The following is a 26,644-nucleotide window of genomic DNA, read 5'->3' as shown; positions in this document are numbered from 1 at the left end:
GAATATTGCATTGCCTGACGATTTCCGAAATGGAATGTCCCATGCGTCTAGCTCTAATTATCATTCGGCGTTCGAGGTCTGTTAATTCCCGTCGTGCGAGCATTGTCACGTCGGATACCTTTCCACATGAATCACCTGAGTACAGTTCAGCCTATGCACTGCCCTTTTATACCTTGTGTACGCGATGCTTCCTCCATCTGTATATCTGCATATCTCTATCACCTATTGTCACCTCAGTATAGGTGAACATTCTTATTGCATCGCACGGCTATCACCTGTGATCCACCAGCCACTCACGCAGCCGTGTACCGCAGGTCGTCGCCTTCCTCGGCCGCTCCCTACACAGACTCTGGCAATCACAGGAAAACAATCAACGGCACGCATAAACATGAAGGACTGTTTCCCCTCCGGGGCTGCAGCAGTGAGCACGGTTCCCGGTGGCGCGAGTCTCCCCACACGTGCCGCTGCCAGCGCTGGCATTACATCGTTACAGCCAAGCGCTGGTCGCTGTATCCATCCGCGAACCCACTATTTGTTTGTAGGTCGCCGCTCGGTCGATCCACGTCAGTCCACATCGGGAGTCCTCCCGCGGCGAAGTGCTGACCGTCCGCAGTCTCTCAATACGAACCTTTCTTCGCCGATCGCCAGTCCAACGCCAGCTGTACCTCGCTTTTCCTCAGCTCCAACACCGTCTCCGAGCTATCGCTTCACCGGATTCCCCCCACAACCGAAGCAATCGCAGGCCATGTGTCAAACCGACGAGCGAGCGCCGAGTGCTTACCCCGCACCGCTTCGAGGGACTACTCCATCACAATCTCCACGGCTTCAGCCTTGCAGCACTGCACTCTACCACTGACAGCGGCCATCTACAGCGTTTCTAGTACCTTGTCGTATACAGTGACTGATTATAAGCCGGCACACAGAGATTACTCTTGTTTCGAGAATGAAATTTTCACTCTGCAGCGGAATGTGTGCCGATATGAAATTTCCCTGGCAGATTAAAACTGTTTCTCGGACCGAGATTCGAACTCGGGACCTTTGCCATTCGTGGGCAAGTGCTCTACCGACAGAGCAACCCAAGCACGACTCATGACCCGCCCTCATCGCTTCAATTCTGCCAGCACCTCTTCTCCTACCTTCCAAATTTCAGAGAAGCTCTCCTGTGAACCTTGCAGAACTTGCACTCCTGGAACACAGGATATTGTGGAGACATGGCTTAGGCCCGCAGCTCGTGGTCGTGTGGTAGCGTTATCGCTTCCCACGCCCGGGTTCCCGGGTTCGATTCCCGGCGGGATTTTCTCTGCCTCGTGATGGCTGGGTGTTGTGTGATGTCCTTAGGTTAGTTCGGTTTAAGTAGTTCTAAGTTCTAGGGGACTGATGACCGTAGATGTTAAGTCCCATAGTGCTCAGAGCCATTTGAACCATTTTTTTGACATGGCTTAGTCACAGCCTGCGGGATGTTTCCGAAATTTTTGCTCTGCAGAGGAGTATACGCCGATATGAAACTGCCTGGCAGATTAAAAAACTGTGTGCCGAACCGAGACTCGAACCCGGGACCTTTGCCTTTCGCGGGCAAGTACTCCACCCACTGAGCTACCCAACACAAGCACGACTCACTACCCACTACCCGCTCCTCACCTCGTCTCCTACCTCACAATCTTCACAGAAGCTCTCCCTCAAAGGTTCCGAGTTCGAGTCTCGGTCTGGCACAGTTTTAACCTGTCAGAAAAGTTTCGATTACTCTTGCGTTAGTACACTGAATTAATACAGTTCTATTGTTCTGGCTACCTGCGCTGATAGCTAGTAACGTGTCGTTTCCAATCGGACATGAACAGAAGAACTCTACCACCAGAACGGCCACTTAAAATACAGCAGTTAGGTGGAACATGTTGCATCCACCCTTAGAACTTTGTATATTTGCATGTCCTTAACTGAAATTGATAGAAATTTGGTTTATTTGATTTCAAATGCTTCAGACATATCAGCTGCATGATAGAAAAGGTAATGTTCTATTTAAAAATTAATGAACCGTACTGTACCTGCATAGGAAATAACTAAAAAGCTATCTTGGTAACTCCGCTTAAAGACTGACTTTAAATATTTAAGGAAATGTTGGCTGGCTCTTAACATCTGAGGTCATCAGTCCCCTAGAACTTAGAACTACTTAAACATAACTATCCTAAGGACATCACACACATCCATGCCCGAGGCAGGATACGAAACTGCGACCGTAGCGGTCGCGCGGTTCCAGACCGTAGGGCCTAGAACCGCTCGGCCACTCCGGCCGGCACAGAAATGTTGGTATCGCTTATTATTTTGTAAGTTACAGAAAATAACATCTTATCTGAAACCCCTGTACACACCAACGCGAGCGTATTATAAAAGCGCATTTTGAGTTCTCGAACTGTTTTCGACAAAGGAGGCTTTTACACGAGGTCTTTGACTTAACACCTCAAAAGATCATTTCCGTTTCCAAGAAGCGTCGTCGAAAAGTCGCATAAAATTATAGGCTATATCTGTAACATCGCTCAGTTGTAGAATTTTGGGAAGTTTTATGCTGGCATATTATGACATTTCTAGAAGCTGAAAATTTCCTCTGTACATTTCGAGCGTGCACAAGGGAAGTGTTATAGAACTATTACTCTTCACGATATATAGTGTACGAATGAGCAAGTGGATAACGTTGTAAGTTCCATGAGACTTTTCATGGATGATGCCGTTGTATTGTGACGCTAGAAAGTTGTAGCGAAATGCAGGAAGACATGTATGTGGATGATCGACACTTGATGCAGGGAGTCGCAGTTGACTCTCAACAGAAGCAAACGTAACGCATTGCAAATGCGTATACAGAAAGACCCTTATGTGTATGATTACACAACTGCAGATAGATCACTGGAAGCATTACTCCCATAAAATATCCAGCAGTATGCCAACGGAGGGATCTGAAATGGAAAGACCACGTAAAGTTAATCGCGGGTATGGTAGATGCCACACTGAGATTCACTGGCAGATGCTGAAGAAACCTAGTCCACCAAGACCGGCAGTACATTACAAAACACTCGTTCGACCAGTACTTGGGTATTGCTCGTCAGTGTGGGAGCTGTACTAGATAGGAGTCATACAGGAAACAGAGAAGATCCTAATAAGAGGGGTGCGTTTCGTTACAGAAATGATCAACCAACTCCAGCGGCAGCGCTGCAAGAGAGGCGTTCTGCATTATGGCGTGGTTTATTGTTAAAAGTTCCGACAGCGTACATTTCTAGAAGAATCAACCAATATATTGCTTCCTCCTACGCACATCTTTCGAGCCCACACTGAGAGTTATCGGCAATCGTTATTATCGTGAACTGTGAGCGACTGGAACCTGAAAGGGGGGAAGTGACAGTGGGACAAGAAGTACTCTCCGCCACACACTGCAACTGCGGAGTGTAGATGTAGATATAAACGAAAAGAAATCAATCAGTGTAATCTCTGACGCACTCGCGTCGGTGACTCCACATATGGATGGCGTGAAATCGATTACCGCTGAGATGTTGTCCATGTGACCAATGGGAGTCATACAGAAAATCTATAAAGTATGTAATCTCTCTTTCAAATTCTGAAGGTGGCAGGGGTAAACTACAGGGAGCGAAAGGCTATTTACAATTTGCACAGAAAGCAGATGGCAGTAATAACAGTCGAGGGGTATGAAAGGGAAGCAGTGGTTGGGAAGGAAGTGAGACAGGGTTGTAGCCTATCCCCGATGTTATTCAATCTGTATATTGAGCAAGCAATAAAGGAAACAAAAGAAAAGTTCGGAGTAGGAATTAAAATCCATGGAGAAGAAATAAAAACTTTGAGGTTCGCCAATGACATTGTAATTCTGTCAGAGACAGCAAAGGACTTGGAAGAGCAGTTAAACGGAATGGACAGTGTCTCGAAAGGAGGGTATAAGATGAACATCAACAAAAGGAAAACAAGGATAAGGGAATGTAGTCGAATTAAATCGTTTGATGCTGAGTTTATTGGATTAGGAAATGAGATGCTTAAAGTAGTACATGAGTTTTGCTATTTGGGGAGCAAAATAACTGATGATGGTCGAAGTAGAGAGGATATAAAATGTAGACTGGCAATGGCAAGGAAAGCATTTCTGAAGAAGAGAAATTTGTTACATCAAGTACAGATTTAAATCTCAGGAACTCGTTTCTGAAAGTATTTGTATGGAGTGTAGCCATGAATGGAAGTGAAACATGGGCGATAAATAGTTTAGACAAGAAGAGAATAGAAGCTTTCGAAATGTGGTGCTACAGAAGAATGCTGAAAATTAGATGGGTAGATCACATAACTAAGGAGGAAGTATTAAATAGAATTGGAGAGCAGAGAAATTTGTGGCACAACTTGACTAGAAGAAGGGATCGGTTGGTATGGCATATTCTGAGGCATCAAGGGATCACCAATTTAGTATTGGGGGGGGGGGGGCAGCGTGGAGGGTAAAAATCGCAGAGGGAGACCAAGAGGTGAATACACTAAACAGATTCAGAAGGATGTAGGTTGCAGTAGGTACTGCGAGATGAAGAACCTTGCACAGGATAGAGTAGCATGGAGAGCTGCATCAAACCAGTCTCAGGACTGAAGACCAAAACAACAACAACAACATGCGTACGGAGGGATCTGAAATGGAAAGATGACGTAAAGTTAATCGCGGGTATGGTAGGTGCCACACTGAGATTCATTGGCAGATGCTGAGGAAATCTAGTCCACCAACAACGGAAGTAGATTACAAAACACTCGTTCGCCAGTACTTGGTTATTGCTCGTCAGTATGGAAGCTGTACCAGATAGGAGTCATACAGAAAACAGAGAAGGTCCTAATAAGAGGGGAGCGTTTCGTTACAGACTTGATCAACCAACTCCACTTGCTGAGGCTGCAAGAGAGACGTTCTGCATCATTGTGTGGTTTACTGTTAAAGGTCCGAGAGCGTACATTTCTAGAAGAATCAACCAATATATTGTTTCCTCCTACGCACATCTCGCGAAAAAGTCATTAAGATAAAATTGGAGATTTTCGAGCTCACACTGACGGTTATCGGCAATCGTTCTGTGAGCGACTGGAACCTGGAAGGGGGAAAGTGACAGTGGGACAAGAAGTACTCTCCGCCACACACCACAATGTGGCTTGCGAAATGTAGATGTAGATATAAATGAAAAGAAATCCATCAGTGTAATTTTTGACACACTCGCGTCGGTGACTCGTTATGTGTTTCAGAATGGATGGCGTGAAATCGATTACCTCTGAGATGTTGTCCATGTGACCAATGGGAGTCTGTAAAAAAACTGAATCTTCTCTTACATTGTCTTGCATTATATAGTTATAGCTGTTTGTAAAGGCTGCATTCGCTTTGACCTGCCTTGAAACGTGTATGGATATCAAGGAGGAAAAAGTGAATGGCCGGCCGTTGTGACCGAGCGGTTCTAGGCGCTTCAGTCCGGAACCGCACTGCTGCTACGGTCGCAGGTTCGAATCCTGCCTCGGGCATGGTTGTGTGTGATGTCCTTAGGTTAGTTAGGTTTAAGTAGTTCTAAGTCTAGGGGACGGATGACAGATGTTAAGTCCCATACTGCTTCGAACCATTTGAAAAGTGAATTAAGTTAAAGTGGAGCGAACTGAGCATGAGCAGTCAATCCTAAATGAAGCCGCCATTCTGGTCAGGTATAGCGCAGACGCACGAGCAGGTGGGTGTGCTAGGCCGGCGGCTAACGTCGCGCAGCGCAGTGTTTCGGCGGAGTTGGCGCAGATTCCCGCCATGTGTGCCTAATGCGTGGTCCGCCGGCCCAGGAACACGGCCGCGCACAGCCCGCTGTCTGGAATGGAGGCAGTTACCGCTCTAACTGCCCGTGCCCGGCCCGTTTCTGCTGACCAGGTCCGCCTCCACCCATAGTCACCTCGTTAGCCGCGCACATAATTAATTGTCACATTTTGCGGGGCCCTCGCCCTGCGCCCACCAGAAATTCCGCGTATCAGTGCAGATGAGTTGTTGCGCTTATAAAGACCTCACCAGGCGGCCGGAATTTCGGAGCCTGTAACCAGTAACGAAATTACGCAGAGTAGCGGCTCACGCTGGCCTCAAAATAACGACGGCGTCCACGAAAACGATTCCTCCAAAGTAACCTAAATAATAAGTCATTTTTTAAAATTTATGTCGACTTGCCTGTGTTGTCCCAGTGACTCTATTATTTTCATAATAAAAAAAAATAGCCGCATTCAGGTTAAATCGTGAGTTTTATTTCAATGCAGATGTGTTTCGAGCCATGGGATCTCATCTTCAGGTGCTTGATCAGCTTACGAAATCAGGTGATTAGGCTTACTAGTCCTGGCAAGCGGATACAGGATGATCCATTGATAGTGACCGGGCCAAATATCTCACGAAATAAGCATCAAACGAAAAAACTACAAACAACGGAACTCGTCTAGCTTGAAGGGGGAAACCAGATGGCGCTATGGTTGGCCCACTAGATGGCGCTGCCATAGGTCAAACGGATATCAACTGCGTTTTTAAAAATATGAACCCCCATTTTTTATTACATATTCGTGCAGTACGTAAAGAAATATGAATGTTTTAGTGGGGCCACTTTTTTCGCTTTGTGATAGACGGCGCTGTAATAGTCACAAACGTATAAGTACGAGGTATCACGTAACATTCCGCCAGTGCGGACGGTACTTGCTGAGTGATACATTACCCGTATTAAAATGGACCGTTTACCAATTGCGGAAAAGGTCCATATCGTGTTGATATATGGGTATTGTGATCAAAATGCCAATCGGGCGTGTGCTATGTATGCTGCTCGGTATCCTGGACGACATCATGCAAGTGTCCGGACCGTTCGCCGGACAGTTACGTTATTTAAGGAAACAGGAAATGTTCAGCCACATGTGAAACGTCAACCACGACCTGCAACAAATGATGATGCCCAAGTAGGTGTTTTAGCTGCTGTCGCGGCTAATCCGCACATCAGTAGCAGACAAATTGCGCGAGACTCGGGAATCTCAAAAACGTCGGTGTTGAGAATGCTACATCAACATCGATTGCACTGGGGCGGACCGACATCGTTTTGAGCATTTATTGCATTAATACGGTATTTACAGGTAATCACGCTGTAACAGCATGCGTTCTCAGAAATGATAAGTTCACAAAGGTGCATGTATCACATTGGAACAACCGAAATAAAATGTTCAAACGTACCTACGTTCTGGATTTTAATTTGAAAAACCTACCTGTTACCAACTGTTCGTCTAAAATTGTAAGCCATATGTTTGTGACTATTACAGCGCCATCTATCACAAAGCGAAAAAAGTGGTCCAACTAAAACATTCATATTTCTTTACGCACTAACGAATATGTAATATAAAATGGGGGTTCCTATTTAAACAAAAAACGGAGTTGATATCCGTTTGACCTATGGCAGCGCCATACAGCGGGCCAACCATAGCGCCAGCTTGTTTCCCCCTTCAAGCTAGACAAGTTTCGTTCCTTGTAGTTCTTTCGTTTGACGCTTATTTCGTGAGATATTTGGCCCGGTCACGATCAATGGACCACCTTGTATAAATGTATTACCTTGCTAGCACACTAGCATCTTACTTATCTCTTATATCTGACACAGGATATGGCAGTGACCGGTGGTGCAAATTTGTAAACTTGTGGTAAGATCTTATGGGACCAAACAGCTGAAGTCATCGCTCCCTAAGGTTACACACTACTTAATCTAACTTAAACTTACGCTAAGGACAACACACACACCCGTGCCTGAGAGAGGACTCGAACCTCCGACGGGGGGAGCCGCGCAAACCGTGACACGACGCCCCAGACCGCGCGGCTACCTCGCGCGGCACCAGTGGTTCATCCGGATCACAGCGTAAAACTTTGGCTGATGGAAAGAATGACTGCCAAGTGCAATAGTCGTAAGGTGCGGAAGATATATAAATAAAACAAACACACAATGGAAGCTGTGGAACCTCTATTCCCATTGCAGAAAACTTTTACTTTATCAGCTATCGACCCGCCTGTAAAATTCTCTTAAAAAGTAATCAAAAAGACTATGGAAAACTACTACTACCCAGCGAGATGTACTACAGCCGTACTCATTAAGGGCAGGATACAGATCTCCGCATAACCATCGTTCCTCAAGTTTATAATGACTTCCAGAAAACACTTGTGGCGAATATCGGAATGGTTCCTTAAAGTAGTCGCGACGGTTTCCTTTTCCCACCTGTCTAAAATCTAGGGATTAAGATCGTCTCATGAGGAACAACTTTTGTTAGGGATAAAATGTTCGCTTAAGCTTCCTGGCGAGGTTAGCCGTCTTTTTATTGCATTCGCCAGGGAGGTACGACGAAATCACATCGAACTAGCAAGGTGTCCTGCATCTTCATGCTACCTGCCACAGTAAATTGCTAAAGTGATTTACAACAATAAAACATTAAGAACAGCCGGCCGAAGTGGCCGTGCGGTTAAAGGCGCTGCAGTCTGGAACCGCAAGACCGCTACGGTCGCAGGTTCGAATCCTGCCTCGGGCATGGATGTTTGTGATGTCCTTAGGTTAGTTAGGTTTAACTAGTTCTAAGTTCTAGGGGACTAATAACCTCAGCAGTTGAGTCCCATAGTGCTCAGAGCCATTTGAACCATTAAGAACAAGTGTCTTTGACCAGAGAAAGATATTTTAAAAACAAATCATGGCTATTAATTATGATCAGCCTACATCTTTTCAAGAACAGAAGACGACTGGATTACTGGATTACAGGCGACACAAATTCCATACGCACGTTCCAAAGTGCCTGCGCCATGCAGCCTCTCAGGGGCATAACGAATAAAAAAAATACACCTGCCGTCACCGAAAGCGACAGCGAACATTTTGTATCCACCGACTGTTCCGTCGGTTCTTCCTAGAATAATTTATACATTATGAATGAAAGACACAACACTGGTGTAACATTCTACAATACTGTATAATATAAAATGTTGTAGAATATTACACCAGCGTTGTGTGTCTTTCATTTATAATGCAAGCGAACATTTTGTCTCTGAGAAAAGTTGTTGCTCATGACACGATCCATCACCCCGAAACGTTTGATGCAAAGACTTTGAAACTCCATGTATGGTCGGCTAGACGTTAAATTATAACCTACTTTCTACTTCCTTAACGAATACATCCAATACGAGTCTCTTTTTCTCTAAAATTCTGTCACTTTTACGTTGTAGTGAATCTGTTAAAAACAGATACTATGTAGTCGAAAAAAATGAAGACAAACGAAACAAATATGAACTGGAGAAGTAAGCGGAAACGTACAGGCGTATTATGCATGTGTTCTCCGTGAGCAATTTAAAGAAGCGATGAAATTCTGCTCGGGGTTGACTGAATAGGAGATCGTTTCAGTTCTACCACATTGGAAGTAATGCGAAGGCCTATGTTCGCTGAAGATTATGAAGATATTAATATGTAATACTACTATCAGAACAGGCCACGAAAAACAGAGGATTCTCAAAGGAAAAATTTGTTCAACCCGTTTGATATCAGTAACATAGTTTAGTGTCCATATAGATACTATAAACTGATTTAGTTCAAATTCCATCAAGATTTAGCTTTTCCAACATTTGCCTAAATCGGTTATGACGCTTCGCTTACCCGCATATCACAGCTGCGGTCAAGTAGTGTGGCGTCGTTAGAAAATTGGTCGAGGAGTACACATAAACTAAGAGCAACCTGTTTCCTAAATTACTCTCTTGGGTGATAAGTTAATAATAAATATTTCATGTGAAAATAAAGCACACTAGCATGCCCTATAGTCGACGTAAGAAACTAAAACTAAACTCCGTCCGAACAGGCCTCGGAAGCCCAACGGTACCGATCGACTGCGGTGTCATCCTGAGCCGAAAGGCGTCACTGGATGCGGATATGGAGGGGCATGTGATCAACACACATCTCTCCCGGCAGTTGTCAGTTTTCGTGACCGGAACCGCTACATCTCATCTCAGTGAACCAGCTCCTCAGCTGGTCTCACAGGGGCTGAGTGCTTCTTCTCGCTTGTCAACAGCGCTCACCCATCCACGTGCTAACCAAGCCCAACAGCGCTTAACATCTGACGGGAACCGTGTTACCCTTCAGCAAGGCCGTTGGCGTAATCAACCTATCTATATTACGAACACACATCCCGGCACTTAGCATCAGTTGCTGCGGAGTGGCACAAAAATTTTGTCTTCAGTATTTCGGTTAATTATTGGCCCAACCCAGAAGTTTAAATGTTATCATAATCTCGTCATTAAGAGGTATAATCTTACATTAAAAGTTTGACACAGTAGACAAGTACTATAGTTAGAAACACCGTGTTTGCCATGAAGCTGCGTAACTCACGGCCAACAAATACCCGAGCTTCATTTGTCCAATATTTGAAAATCAATGTACTTAGCGACTTCCAACGAATGAAATGATAATTAAATCGACACCCTATCTGCAAGCAGGAGTTGCTATACATCATTGGGGACATGTTGAAAATGTCCTCAATGATGTGTATAAACGCCTGTTTGCAGCTAGGGTGTCGATTTAATTATCATTTCATTCTAGAGAAGCTGCACGGTCATTAATGGTATCTGTTCTTTCGGGAACAGATATTACCTTCATATATGCTTCCAACGAACTTCACATGTAATTTCAAACCTTTTAGCAATTTTCAATCGCCGACACCCTCCGCCCGCAAATTGGTGAACGGAAAAAATTTCATCTCTAACTACGTTTTCGCTTTTCATGCAGTCACACTTAAGCACTACACATGACGTTTTAGTTTATTACTTCTTTACTACTATTTCTATTAGGAACACAGTTTTCAGACAGTATCCATATATAGCAATATCTGTATCTGTAAAATTATATCGTTGTACGTCACATAGTTAGGAGATATGACGTCATTAGCTTTTATACACGTGCAAAACCAGCGTTTACTTAAAATGGCGCCAAGTAAAACTTCAATATCGGGCTCTAAGTTTAAATTTAAAACTTCTTTGCTACTAACTCTGTAACTCATTCTGCATATAGTATCCACATATATCACCGACGGTACCTGTAAGATTGTATCATTGTACGACACATAGTTCAGTGTATATGACTTCATAAACATTGAGATACGTGAAATGCTTAAAATGGGGTGCAAATTACCCTGTTTATATTCGTCCAGTGTTTCACAATGAGAGCACTTAGCAACTTCCAACAAATTTACGCTTAATTTCCAATCTTTCCTAAAATTTTCTCTCTGAAATGTTTAAAGGCAAATATTTAACACATTAACTCATTTGTAAAGCAATCAGACGTTTGAAGTTGCTTTATACACGGGAGTTTAATTCGTTAAAGAATCGGAAGGTTGCTGGTGGATTGTGTAATCCATGAACATGAACTCGACGTCAATATGCAACGCTGCCTTTATAATTTTCATACATTACTGTCCAGTAACCACAATATCGGGCAGCTCGTCCTCTTTTGTTCCGCGGCGTTGGCAGCCCTGTGGCTATCAGGGAATCCCCTTCGCCGCGCGCAGCAGGTGAAATACCGCGTGATTAACGGGCTTTGCGCCGCCTATAGGCAGGCGTGTCACCCGCATTAACCCTGCCTTAACTACATATTAATGTACTTTTGATGGAGCTAATCTACTGGCCCCGCTATCGTGATGTACAGTGGCTAAGCGGAGCTTCAATATTACCGCACATGTGCTCCTAAAGCCAGCTCTGATTGCCTCCCGTCGCTGTCCACTGATATTTATGCAATGACGTACGATTCGATGCGAAGCCCTCCTGCTTGTCAGCTGGGTAAGACCTGAATGCGCGAGTGTTAATGTTACACTTAGCCAGCGATACTGAACTCGTGTCTTCTGCAGACGGAACTGATTATGTTGCTGCAACAAAAGGAAGATGCCGGGGGAGTAGCGACGAAGGTTTTCATCATAACTTAATAATTAAAAGCTTCTTTGGCAGTTTGGATTGTGGATATGAGCTTCCTACGAACTAACTTTCCGGAAGCCTTTTGACACTGTACCACACAAGCGGCTCGTAGTAAAACTGCGTGCTTATGGCATATCGTCTCAGTTATGTGACTGGATTTGCGATTTCTTGTCAGAGAGGTCACAGTTCGTTGTAATGGACGGAGACATCGAGTAAAACAGAAGTGATTTCAGGCGTTCCCCATGGTAGTGTTATAGGCCCTTTGCTGTTCCTTATCTATATAAACGATTTGGGAGACAATCTGATCAGCCGTCTTCGGTTGTTTGCAGATGACGCTGTCGTTTATCGATTAATAAAGTCATCAGAAGATCAAAACAAACTGCAAAACGATTTAGAAAAAATAACTGAATGGTGCGAAAGGTGGCAGTTGACCCTAAATAACGAAAAGTGTGAGGTCATCCACATGAGTACCAAAAGCAACTCGTTAAACTTCGGTTACACGATAAATCAGTCTAATCTAAAAGCCGTAAATTCAACTAAATACCTTGGTATTACAATTACGAACAACTTAAATTGGAAAGAACACATAGAAAATGTTGTGGGGAAGGCTAACCAAAGCCTGCCTTTTATTGGCAGGACCCTTAGAAAATGTAACAGACCTACTAAGGAGACTGCCTACACTACGCCTTGTCCGTCCTCTTTTAGAATACTGCTGCGCGGTCTGGGGTCCTTACCAGATAGGACTGACGGAGTACATCGAAAAAGTTCAAAGAAAGGCAGTACGTTTTGTATTATCGCGAAATATGGGAGAGAGTGTCACAGAAATGATACAGGATTGGGCTGCAAATCATTTCTTTTCATGATGTATTCTCGTGGTTTGGGAGTAATTTATGCAAATTCCGAAATGATGGGCGTTCATATTTTACGCATATATGAATAAGGCATTTTGCCATCACCCAGCTGAGTAGAGACAAGTGAATAGCGAGTTGCGCCAAAGTACCTCCTACAGAAATGACTTGGATGTTATGACAATAAGGACCACACGTCACATGATACTGTTCTGCATTTGCACAAGCAACGAATGGGAAAGTGAATTACTGTGCAGAACACCGGCATATCTCGCGATGTTTACTTTGCTAACACAGTAATGAGGGATCCTCCCTCTCCCTTCTCCCGCTGCCCCCCTCCCCCCCCGCCCCCAACACACAAATCTAATTTACCGTAGAGGTCTGTACCACGAACAATGAACCAAGAGAGGCAAAGAAGACTTCTCGCGGAGAGGTTCGTATTCTGAATAGATACACCGCTGTTCCTTCCGCAATGAGTATGCAAATGCTGCTGTAAATCAACCACACCACAATCAGCGGATCACGCAACATGTGCGACCACAATACACTTACGCGTTCTACTGCCGGCTGCAAAATCAGTCTAGCTACATATGACTATTTTACTCGCCATTCAGTATAATATCATGCAGCAATACAAAATATAGATTCTGTCCGAGCCATACGCATTATTAACAACATAGTAACAACATGTTTACATCTGTAATCAGAACTCACGTTCATATAAACCTGAAAATTAGTAAGTGCGTCATTTCGGAAGAAAAAAACAGAAAAAAACTGAATTAATGGAAAATTATTTCTACGAAAAACATCATTACCGCGCTTGCGCTGCTAGTTGCCCCTGGCAGCTAGCGATCAATCTGCGCAAACAGCTGGAGTTTCAGTGAGTTGAACACGGAGATAGATTCACATGAATATTGTAACAAAAACTATCGCGATGATGTTATACCATTCGAGGCGCCTGAAACCACAAAAACCTTGCTAGACAATTTTCTCAGAATCTGGAAGAATAAGAGAAGCGACCAGAATAACAGCAGCTATTTTGTAACTGCTAGAATGTGGATACAACAAACACGAATGAAAAAATATTTTATCAGAGAAACAGGGACGTTTGGCAACGTAGGCACTTCGAAAATCGACGACGACTCGATAATTATTACAGAATAACATAAGGCACTTCTACTGAATTTTCATTTTGAAAGCTTTAGATTTCCTAACGCTTCTTTGGTGTCACTGCCAAGCTTTTTCAAAAACCATAGTCATAGAATCTGAATACAACAGCTAGTATCTGTTATTGAATACTGAAAAAAAGAACTGAAATTAGATCTTCTGTTCTTTTGGCAAGGTTCGTTTTCGATGCTGTCTAAATAATTTTTTTTTTACTAGCCTTATTCTACTCGGGTAATTTATTTTTGATCCAGGTCTCCCTACCACACAAAAATTCATGCATGGCAATCATTTTATAAAATTTCATGCCATACCAGGGTTTGTTCTAATTCTTTCACACATTTCATTCATTAAATATAATTATTATTACTGATCATAAAGTCGCTTTCGAGGCTTTTAAACTGAGTTATTTTCAGTTTTAAAATAATGGACCTGTTCCCGTTGAGGCTGTTTGAATTCAAAAAGGGAATTTCATTAACAAAACAAGTTGTCTTGCCAAGTAGTATCACATAGTTAGTCGAAATATTCACCCTATGCGTTACTAATCTAATCAAGTTAAGGGACATATACGCATGATGATTAAATTTAGAATACTATGCAGTGTGACCATAGATGATACATGTCACCAGTATCGCCAAACAATGCACGTCCGGTTGAGTGGGCCCGCATCTCGTGGTCGTGCGGTAGCGTTCTCGCTTCCCACGCCCGGGTACCCGGGTTCGATTCCCGGCGGGGTCAGGGATTTTCTCTGCCTCGTGATGGCTGGGTGTTGTGTGCTGTCCTTAGGTTAGTTAGGTTTAAGTAGTTCTAAGTTCTAGGGGACTGATGACCATAGATGTTAAGTCCCATAGTGCTCAGAGCCATTTGAACCATTTTGAACCGGTTGAGCGGATTTCGATTAAAATGAACAATAAAGTATAACTGTCTTAAGTTTGAGAAGACTATCCAGTATTATAGCCACCAGAACTTAAAATTATTTCGTAATATTCAAAGACTGTCCTAGGGCCTGTGGTGAAATAAAGACACTGGACAGAACTGCTCCAAAATTGTGACAAAGTCATTTTCAGTATAGATCGATTCCAAACGGCCGTAAACCTGTAACCTTGATGAAACTATGAATCACAACAAGTAGATCGAAGCAGGTTGTGGATTTTAGTTTCTACTGCTAGGGGCTCGGTTATAACAATTGTTGTATTTAGTCCTAAGATAGGTTTGATGTTGCTCCACACGCTACTCATTCCTGCTCAAGACCCTTCTTCTCTTAGCTAGTAGTGCAGCTTACATCCATCTGAACCTGCTTACTGTCTGCTTGCCTAGCCCTCCTTCTACAGCTGTTACCGACCACACTTACCTGTATTACCAAACTGACGATTCGCTAATGCCTCACAGTGTGTCGTATCAACCGACCCCTTCTTGTAAGTCAAGTTCTGCCACAGACTTCTTTTTCTACTAGTTCTATTCAGTGCCTCCTTACTAGCTACTCGATATACATACCTAACCTTCAGTATTCTTCTATAGCACCACATTTTAATATTTCTGTTCTTTTCTTGTCTGTATTGGCTATTGACCACGTTTCACTTCCATAAGAGGCAACATTCCAGACAAATATTTTCAGAAGATACTTCCTAACACTTAAATTTATATTACATGTTAACAAATTCTACGTTTTCAGAAAAGCTCTTCTTGCTGTTGCTAGTCTGCATTTTATACAGGCTTTTCTTCGACGATCGTCAGTTGTTTCCCAAATAACAAAACTCATCTACCACTTATAGTGTCTAACTTTCTAATCTAATTCCCTTAGCATAATTTAATTAATCTGCCTACATACCATTACTATTGTTGATATTCATAACCTCGTTTCATGACACTATCTATTCCATTCAACTTCTCCTCCAAGTCCTTTTCCATCTATGGTAGAATTACAATGCATTAGCAACGTCAAAGTTTTTATTATTTCTCCCTAAACTTTTATTTCATTTCCCCAAATTTTCATTTATTGCTTGGCCAGTGTACAGTTTCAATAACATCGAGGATGATATTTCTCAGCCTCAGCTTCGCTTTCATGTCGTTGCAATCTTATAGCTGCAGTCCGGTTTACGCTCAAGTTGTAAATAGCTTTTCGCTCCCTGTTTTCATTTCTGCTACTTTCAAAATTTTCTTAGTCTACAATACAAATGCTTTCCTTCTGTCTGTCTTGTAAGGTAAACCGTAAGGTTCCATTGTTTTCAACTGTTCCTACATTTCTCTGGAACCCAAACTGATCTTCCTCCATCATTAAATACTTCCTGTAACAATTTTGCAGCCACGACCTATTAAACTGATGGTTCTGCAATATTCATAGCTGCTTTTTTTTTAATTGGGCTTTACAGACGTTGTTGTCGTTTTCATACAAAGATTGGTTTGCTGCAGCTCTCCACGCTAATCTCTCCTGCGCAAGCCTCTTCATATTTGTGTAACCACCAGAACGTACATGATCTCCCTCTGCAACGTTTACACCCTCCAGCACAATTCCTTTCATTACCAAACTGGCAATTCCTCGATTCCTTGTGATATGTCCTATCAACCAATCACTTATTCAACAAATTTATTTTGTCATGAGTTCGATTCAGTACCTACTCATCTGTTGTTCGATTTAGCCATCTAACCTTTAGCATTCTGATCTAGTGCGACATTTGTAGGCCGGAAAAACATCGGTAGATGTCAAACAGTATGGAAGAATAAAATGGAAAGACCAAAAACCAAGTGCTCGGATTAAAAATGGTATCAGACAGGAGTGCAGTGTCTCGCCCCTACTGTTCAGCCTACACATCGAAAAAGCAAAGACAGAAATAGAATGAAGATTGATGAGTGGGGTTAAAATTCAGGTTGAGAGGATATCAATGATAAGATTCGCTAACGACTTTACTACCCTCAGAGAAAGTGTGAAGAATTACAGGATCTGCTGAATAGAATGAGCAGCATAATCAGTAAATACCGCGTATTGAGATAAAACCGAAGAAAGACGAAAGTAATGAGAAGTAGCAAGAGGAGGACAGCGAGAAACCTATCATCGAAATTAGTGATTGCAAAGTAGAGGAAGTAAAGGGATTATGCAACCTAGGCAGCGAAGTAACCCATGATGAACGGAGAAAACAGGACGTAAAAGGAAGACTAGCACTGGAAAAGGCAGTCCTGGCCGAAAGAAGTTTACCAGTGTCAGAGATAAACCTTAATTTGAGGAAAACATTTCTGAGAATGTACATTTGGAGCACAGCTTTGTATGGTAGTGAATCAAAGACAGTGGGGAAACCGGAAAATACACTACTGGCCATTAAAATTGCTACACCAAGAAGAAATGCAGATGAAAAACGGGTATTCATTGGACAAATATATTGTACTAGAACTGACATGTGATTACATTTTCACGCAATATGGGTGCATAGATCCTGAGGAATCAGTACCCAGAACAACCACCTCTGGCCGTAATAACGGCCTTGATACGCCTGGGCATTCAGTCCAACCAACACGATACCACAGTTCATCAAGAGTAGCGACTGGCGTATTGTGACGAGCCAGTTGCTCGGCCACCATTGGCCAGACGTTTTCAGTTGGTGAGATTTCTCGAGAATGTGCTGGCCAGGGCAGCAGTCGAACATTTTCTGTATCCAGAAAGGCCCGTACACGACCTGCAACATGCGGTCGTGCATTATCCTGCTGAAATGTAGGGTTTCGCAGGGATCGAATGAAGGGTAGAGCCACGGGTCGTAACACATCTGAAATGTAACGTCCACTGTTCAAAGTGCCGTCAATGCGAACAAGAGGTGACCGAGACGTGTAACCAATGGCGAAAACACTTCCAATGTGCGTTCACCGCCATGTCACCAAACACGGATGGTGTAAACAGAACATGGATTCATCTGAAAAAATGAAGTTTTGCCATTCGTGCACCCAGGTTCGTCGTTGAGCACAGCATCTCAGGCGCTCCTATCTGTAAAGCAGCGTCAAGGGTAACCGTAGCCGTGGTCTCGGAGCTGATAGTCCGTGCTGCTGCAAACGTCGTCGAACTGTTCGTGCAGATGGTTGTTGTCTTTCAAACGTCCCCCTTAGTTGACTCAGCGATCGAGACGTGGCTGCACGATCCGTTGCAGCCATGCGGATAAGATGCCTGTCATCTCGACTGCTAGTGATACGAAGCCGTTGGGATCCAGCACGGCGTTCCGCATTACCCTCCTGAACCCACCGATTCCATATTCTGCTAACAGTCATTGGATCTCGACCAACGCGAGCAGTAATGTCGCGATACGATAAACCGCAATCGCGATAGGCTACAATCCGACCTTTATGAAAGTCGGCAACGTAATGGTACACATTTCTCCTCCTTACACGAGGCATCACAACAACGTTTCACCTGGCAACGCCGGTCGACTGCTGTTTGTGTATGAGAAATAGGTTGGAAACTTTCCTCATGTCAGGACGCTGTAGGTGTCGCCACCTGTGCCGACCTTGTGTGAATGCTCTGAAAAGCTAAACATTTGCATATCACAGCATCTTCTTCCTGTCGGTTAAATTTCGCGTCTGTAGCACTTCATCTTCGTGGTGCAGCACTTTTAATGGCGAGTAGTGTAAGAGAATCGAAGCATCTGAGATGTGGAGCTTCATAAGAATGTTGAAAATTAGGCGGACTGATAAGAAATGAGAAGTGTCTCAGCAGAATCGGCTAAGAAAGGGATATATAGGAAACAGTGACAAGAAGAAGGGAAACGACGACAGGACATCTGCTGAGACATCAAGGAATAACTTCCATGGCACTGGAGAGAGCTGTAGCAAGTAAAAACTGCAGAGGAAGAGAGATTGGAATATATTGAAGAGGTTGGCAGAGGAGATGAATTCGTGGCGGGCCGCATGAAACCAATCAGCAGCCCGATGACTCGAAAATACAGAGCGAGAGCCAGTGCTGTTGCCAGCAGCAGCAGCGGCAGCCACAGCCCTGTGGCTGGCTGTGCCTCAGAGCGCACAGTGTTTGCGCAGCCCGCGGCGCGGCGCGCACTAATTCAGACTCGGAACGGAGTGGCGCAGGCCGGCGCCGAATCACGGCGAGGGCGCGTATCAGCGGCGCGCCCATCTCGCAGGCAAACTCAATTTTCTGCCTTCGCGGGGCCTCTCGTGTTTGGTATAAACGTTACGCGGCTCGGCAGTCTGGCGGCACCAGCAATAACGCAACCGCGCTGCCGCGATAATACGGCCTGCCGGAGCGACTGGCGCAGCGGCTCGAGGCGGCAGCCGCCGTCTTACACAATCCCGCGCGCCCCAGAAGGCCCACGGCAGCAGGCGGGGAGCAACAATCCAACAGGGCAGCTGTGATGCTGCGGAGCACCGCGTACGGCCTGCGTTGCCAGGTCAGCGTATGTTCCGAAAGTCGTACGAAAGGATATTCTCCTAGAGCAGGGCTTCCCAACCTGTGGTCCGCGGACCCCTTAGGGGTCCGCCGGCTCTTTCTAGGGAGTCCGCGGCCACCTTTCACCAAATCGTGTAAAATAATGAGTAAAATTATTGAATAAAAATGTGACAATCTAATTCATCACTGTTTTTTTATTCGTGTGAAAAACATGTCTACTTTTCCTGAATGAGGTTTTCACTCTGCAGCGGAGTGTGCGCTGATATGAAACTTCCTGGCAGATTAAAACTGCGTGCCGGACCGAGACTCGAACTCGGGACCTTTGCCTTTCGCGGGCAAGTGCTCTACCAACTGAGCTACCCAAGCACGACTCACGCCCCGTCCTCACAGCTTTACTTCCGCCAGTACCTCGCCTCCTACCTTCCAAACTTTACAGAAGTTCTCCTGCGAACCTTGCGGAACTAGCACTCCTGAAAGAAAAGATATTGCGGAGACATGGCTTAGCCACAGCCTGGGGGATGTTTCCAAAATGAGCAACGCACATTCCGCTGCTGAGTGAAAACCTCATTCTGGAAACATCCCCCAGGCTGTGGCTAAGCCATGTCTCCGCAATATCCTTTCTTTCAGGAGTGCTAGTTCTGCAAGGTTCGCAGGAGAGCTTCTGTAAAGTTTGGAAGGTAGGAGACGAGGTACTGGCAGAAGTAAAGCTGTGAGGACGGGGCGTGAGTCATGCTTCAGTAGCTCAGTTGGTAGAGCATTTGCCCGCGAAAGGCAAAGGTCCCGAGTTCGAGTCTCGGTCCGGCACACAGTTTTATCTGCCAGGAAGTTTCATGTCTACTTTTACTAAAACATGTGTACTTTTATTTCAAGTCGTATCCCCAAGCAGCCTTTGCGGTTCCTAAGTGAGAACGTAGCCGGAGAATGCGGCTTCTCTGATCGACTGTTCAGCAACAATACGGGGGTCGTTGTGCCCCGGCTCACAGCGCTAGATGCGCTGAAACCTTTTACGCATGCGGGGAGCGAGCTTTGTCGACCAATCACAGCGCTCGCTGGCACGTATGCGGCCCCAGGCATCATTAAATGTTAAACTTGCCTTGTCAGTGCACTACCTATTTCATAAGTCGATTTTTGACCAGTTTATTACTTCTAACGTGGATCGGTGGCTGAGGTCAGGATCATTGAAGAAGGGTGCAGTTTCTCCATCGCCTTCACAACAAGGGATGTTTCCAGTTGAAATGAATGAGGAGAGAGGACGACCAAAGGAAGACTTTACATATACTTGAACATTTTTCTTCGGATTTCACGAAAAAACACACCCCCCCCCTCACACACACACACACACGACTATTACGAAATATGCATGCTCCTTACACAACAGTAGCGAAATAGTGGAAGTGAACAGACCATAAGCAGCAGCTTGTCAACAACGAACAATTTGGACGTGACATTGATTGCTCTTGGAGGAAGACAGCTCCATCCTGTGAAATTTCAATTACCAAGTAATTTTAATCAGGCTACAGTGTGTTGAACAAAGGGAGTAAATCCACTAGTAAGTGTCTGGATACAGTGGGAATTCAAACTAGGTCGTTAATTTCAAGTTGTTTTCATTCATCTCTAAACCAAAGACTATTGATACTCCGGGGGGCGGGGGGCGGGGAGAGGAGGGGGGGGGTCATTGGGAACATTTATTTTATTTATTTATTGCCAAATTATAGACCTGTTAGCTGATGTTTAAAACAGGTCGTACATCTTACAATTCTCGTTTTCATGTTTTTACAGTTTTCTTTTGTTTTATCTACAACAGTTACAAAGAATGATACTTTTCAAAATAACAATAATTTAAGATTGAAATATATTGGGAACACAGCAGTTCCATTAAGAAGCTTTCAGTACCCATTGGTTTCGCTCTGAAATTTAAAGTTACTGTGATCCTGACTGACTAGGGGTCCGCCATGGATTTTCGACTGAAGGGGTCCGGCAGCTGAAAAGGTTGGGAAGCCATGTTCTAGAGCAACCAGTCAACTTCAGAAATGTAACAGTGACAAGTGGGACCTGGGCGCTCAAAAATACACATGGAGTAACGAAAAGATTTGGCCAGACCCTCAGCACCCACTCCTCATTCACAGCAATGAGACATTAAAACTATTACGCACGTTTTGCTTTTTGGGCAGCAAACTTTCCTGAAAAACAGAACTTTTCTTAACATCGAATAAGCGTTTGGTTTGAACAAACCACAATCACACTGTGTTCTGGTGCAGTGAAAAGTGTTTTACTACGTTATTTGTGGAAAATACTTGTTATAGTTAGGTATGCATCACAATACCTCAGCATGATGCGGAGAATGGAAGGCTTGCCACACGGAAACATGGCAAGCTACCTGTAATAATTAACTCAAAAGTGATCCAGAAAATTCATGTTCACTAAATGTAAAGAATAAAAAAAACGAAAACCCGCTGATGATGGCACAGTGGTGCCGAAACATGTTTGTGTACTGAGAAAAACGGTGTTTTGCATAACTGGCGGACCTCACATCCAAAAATTTTGACTACAAACACGGCCAATACAAGGAGCTACAAATCAGAAAGGCGGCAATTGTTTTATTACTCGCAAATTTTTTCTCTTCGCGTGCTCCAGAGATATTTTGGTACTCATCCGCTGACGGCTGGACGCAACAGGCTCTTGGCCGGCTGCCGGTGAGTGCTGAAAGTGTACAGTGGACGGCGGGTACTCACCCTCGTAGACGACGAGGTTGGCGGTGGCGCTGACGGCGTCGCCCACGCCGTTCTCGGCGTAGCACTCGTAGGCGGCCTCGTCGCGCTGCACGCGCACCGGCTCGATGCGCAGCAGCGAGCCGCCCGCGAAGTCGTGCAGCAGGTAGCGCGACTGCGTGTTGGACATGCGCTTGCCGTTCTTGCGCCACGTGATGCTGGGCGTGGGGTCGCCGCGCGCGCCGCACACGAACGCCGCCACGCCGCCCGCCTTCACCGTCAGGTCCCGCGGCCGCTGCGTGATCTCCGGCGGGTCTGCAACACGGGAACGAACACGCGTCCGTCAGCACCGGTCCCCGCTGCAATCCGCCTCGTTACGGTTTTTTGGGCGCCCGGTCTGTGACTTAGGAAAAGGTAAAAAACGAGACTGGAAACCAGTAGCAATGGGAGCGAAACTCAAAAAAGTGGGGAAACTAAAACCAGAAGGAAAGCTTAAAAAACCACTATAGAAGGGGGGTTGTTTGTCCCCAGAAAGAGCTTCAAATTACTGACGTCATCTCACTGGCACTAATAAATTTGAGAACGCGATCGGCTGAGCGCGTGTCACCAGCTAAAATGGACGATATATCAGGCGACAGCTGTAGACGGGCGCGTAACGGAGTAAAATAGGGGCATTCGAGTAAAAGTTGTCTCACTGCCCACAGCTGAGAGCAGTGGGGACAGAGTGGGGGAGGATCGCCACTTAAAAGATGTCGATGGCTAAAAAGTGCCCTATCCGGAGTCTAGTTAAAATTACCTCCTCCCGACGACGCGTTCGGGAGGAAGAGGTCCAAGCACAGGGAAGAGTTTTCACGTCCCGCAATTTATTATTGGGAAGTGTCGACCAATGTGCGTGCCATAAAAGAGCAACACGACGACATAAAACACTCCGGCGAAGGGAATCATGCGAATAGCAGGCTGAAGAAGAGAGACTGCAGCCTTGGCCGCTGTATCGGCCGCCTCATTTCCACAGATACCAACGTGTCCTGGGATCCAGAGGAACGCCACCGTCCACTCTACACCGTCAACACTGCGACAGCGGGTGATTTGTGTGGCAGCTGTAACCATCTGCTGCATAATACATTTGAAAATTCTACGTTGGTTTAAGTTTTTGTTCGTTCCAACTTACGCTTCCTGCAAATGATGAATGTTCATCACCTGATCGTTCCCGCTTTCATTTACAAATCATCTTCTGAGATCATTCTGTAAATATGGTACACATAATGTTCCTGCATTTTGTTATTTATATACAATTTGGATTCCGGAGAAAGTTGCACCACGCGAGGCAATACTGACGCTACGTGTTATCTTAGGATAAGGAAAGGCAAACCTACTTAGAAAAAGCTTTTGACAATGTTGACTGGAACACTCTCTTTCAAATTCTGAAGGAGGCAGGGGTAAAATACAGGGAGCGAAAGGCTATTTACAATTTGTACAGAAACCAGATTGCAGTTATAAGAGTCGAGGGGCACGAAAGGGAAGTAGTGATTGAGAAGGGAGCGAGAGAGGGTTTTAGCCTATCCCCGATGTTTAATCAATCTGTATATTGAGCAAGCAGTAAAAGAAACAAAAGAAAAAATTGGAATAGGAATTGAAGTCCAGGGAGAAGAAGTAAGAACTTTAAGGTTTGCTGATGACATTGTAATTCTGTCAGAGACAGCAAAAGACCTGGGAGAGCAGTTAAATGGAATGGACAGTGTCTTGAGGATTTAAGATGAACATCAACAAAAGCCGTACGAGGATAATGGAATGATGCTGACGGAATTGTATGATAAACGAGACATTTGAAGTAGTAGATGAGTTTTGCTATTTGGGAAGCAAAAAACTGATGATGGTCGAAGTAGCGAGGATATAAAATGGAGTGTGGCAATGGCAAGAAAAGCGCTTCTGAAGAAGAGAAATTTGTTACCATCGAGTATAGATTCAAGCGTCAGGAAGTCCTTTCTGAAAGTGTATGGAGTGTAGCCATGTATCGAAGTGAAACATGGAAAATAAACAGTTTAGACAAGAAAAGAATAGAAGCCTTCGAAACGTGGTGCTACAGAAGAATACTCAGGATTAGACTGGTAGATCACGCAACTGTTAAGAAGGTACTGAACAGAATTGGGGAGAAGAGAAATTTGTGACACAACATGACTAGAAGAAAGGATCGTTTGGTAGGACACATTCTGAGGCATGAATGGATCACCAATTTAACAACAATTTAGTACTGGAGGGAAGCTTCAGGGGGTAAAAACTGTCGCGGGTGGCCAAGAGATGAATACAGTGAGCAGATTGAGAAGGATGTACGTTGCAGCAGTTACTCAGAGATGAAGAGGCTTACACAGGATAGAGTAGCGTGGAGAGCTGTATCAAACCGGTCTTTGGACTGAAGACAACAACAACAACATACTGCCTGTTACGCACAGCTGTTTTCGTGTACCACTAGTGTTGTTATGCGGAGTGATGGTGGGTAAGTGAGCTACTGTACGTGCAACAACGTCAGCTGCCCTCACGCGTCTGCTTTCCACGACGCGGCACGCGCTGTGTCACTGTCGACCGATGCGTGCGGAGGAAGGCAGGCAGGAGCGCGCCGTCTATGTTTCGTGCTGTGTATTATACATTGTGCACATTATGCAACAAATTCAACGCTTTTTAACATAGTTTATGTTCACTGAAGTTAAAAAAGACGTTCCATTCCCCTCTTTGCGGTCGAAATGATTTCCCTTTCTAAATGTCTAATGTAGCCTAAGTTCTTCCTCAGGGTACAAGCTAATATATCTGTACCAAATTTCATCGAAATCGGTTCAGCGGTTTGCTCGTAGAAAGATACCAGAGAAACACACTTTCTCATTTATAATATTAGTATGGATTAAAAAACAGTTTTTTCTTTATAAATGTTGCAGCAAAATTTACTTAAATTTTCTTTCCACACCTTGTGAACTCCGCTGATTTTTTCCTCCGTGTCAACAGAGGTTGTAGTTAAAAAAAATTGGTTTTACATTCTTTCCCCTTCGCGATTGTTCGTCTTTTGCGAACGGAATTTGCATATGTTCCACGTTCAGCACAAAGTTTTTCCGTGATCATTCGTAAAGAATCAGTAGTATTTCAATGACATCGAATTTTGTTACGTTTTACAAATTAATGAGCAAAAACACAAACACAAAAACGTGCGTTCGTAACCCGAAAAACGCGGAAGTTGAAAGGAAGTCTTTTGTAACTTCAACATCCGCTAACAACGAGGGAAAAACCAGTGAACTTCGAAAAAAAATGAAAAAGAGGGAAAACACCATAAGTAAATTTTCCAAAATTTATGAAGATAAACTGTTTTTAATGTATAAATAATAAGACATAAAAAGTGTTCTCTCTATATTACGTTTACAGAATGACCACTGAAGAAGCGTTGCGAATAAAGCGACACAGTTCGGATGACTATCTTCTTAAATTGCAGGGTGGTTAAGTAGGAAAAAACAATAATAACGGATATATATAACAGCTGCTGAGGTACATGGTCGTGGAAGCAAACATCTTTACGTTCATATTAGTCAGCTTCGTAGTCACTGCATGCTCTCCATCAGATCGTGGATATTTACAGAAACAAGAAATATGGAGTTAATGTAAATCCGTCTACGTTGCTGAGTGGCCAACGTGTCTAACCACCTTGCGGAGGAAAAAGCTATCAAATCTTGGTACTACCACGGATATTTTTCATGATGGAAGTTCTGGCACGTTGCGAAAGCCTTGCGATGCCAACTGACGAGTTACCTGAGCGAGAAGTAGCGGTTGTAGTGTCTGAGAAGCCGACTACGGCCGGCAGAGCGGTGTCCTGAACCCATGCCCATCCATACCGCACCCGCATTACGCCATATGGCATAGGATGACACGGCGGCCGGTCGGCTCGAACGTGACGCTGGTATGCATTTCACAAACCCAGTTAGCCGTAGAACAACAGCACTGGTGATTATAAACTGCTCAGAGTCGATGCTTTTTTTTTCTAATCTGGTTCCACTTCCCAATATTCTTTTGGCATAGGAAATTATAACGCGCAGGCACAAGTGTAATTGAGCTAAAAGAACGAGCAAATCTGCATTCCCAGTGCATTTCAGTAGCTGGCACAAAGCAACTCGTGTACGCTGTTCAGGCTATCAGTAAACCTCGGGACGGTCATTTCAAATTTCGACTATGCTCACAATGTCACTTCTAGGCTAGGAGGCTTGATCTCATGGGAACTGCCTCAAGAATTGGTGTACACCACAGTGGTGTCGTTCGAACGTTCAGCCGATATTGTGACACATCAAATACTGAAGATAGGCAGTCAGAACCTTATTAGTAGAGGCTTACCTTTCATTCGCTGTTCTCCCATGACTACACACATTCGCAGATCTGCAGGTCCGAAAAACTTCTGATCGGTTCATATAAATCCAAAATATTTTCATCAACGCAACAATCCCAGTGGTAAGTTGCCCTTGGTATAAAATTTAAATTATCCGTAAATACCAGCGTCTAATGATCATCTTGCAGTGGCTTGAAAGCTGGCAAATTGGCAAATAAAGAGTTTTAAAAACAGTAAAATGAG

At 44.3% G+C, this 26,644-nt stretch overlaps 1 protein-coding gene across 1 annotated transcript in view; it reads right to left on the bottom strand.

The window, feature by feature from the left end:
- The window catches only part of LOC126252140 (tyrosine-protein phosphatase Lar), a 555,880-nt gene extending 529,449 nt beyond the window's left edge, over window positions 1–26,431 (bottom strand). Inside the window, exons 1-2 of the mRNA XM_049953007.1 lie at window positions 26,410–26,431; window positions 22,075–22,365 (exon numbers count right to left, since the gene is read on the bottom strand). Of these exons, the coding sequence (XP_049808964.1) occupies window positions 22,075–22,365; window positions 26,410–26,431 (313 nt within the window). The remainder of the gene's footprint in view (window positions 1–22,074; window positions 22,366–26,409) is intronic.
- Between the last annotated feature and the right edge of the window lie 213 nt (window positions 26,432–26,644).

The sequence above is a fragment of the Schistocerca nitens genome, chromosome 4, assembly GCF_023898315.1.
Source record: "Schistocerca nitens isolate TAMUIC-IGC-003100 chromosome 4, iqSchNite1.1, whole genome shotgun sequence".
NCBI classification, from domain to species: domain Eukaryota; kingdom Metazoa; phylum Arthropoda; class Insecta; order Orthoptera; family Acrididae; genus Schistocerca; species Schistocerca nitens.
This window is presented reverse-complemented; position numbering and strand designations above follow the sequence as displayed.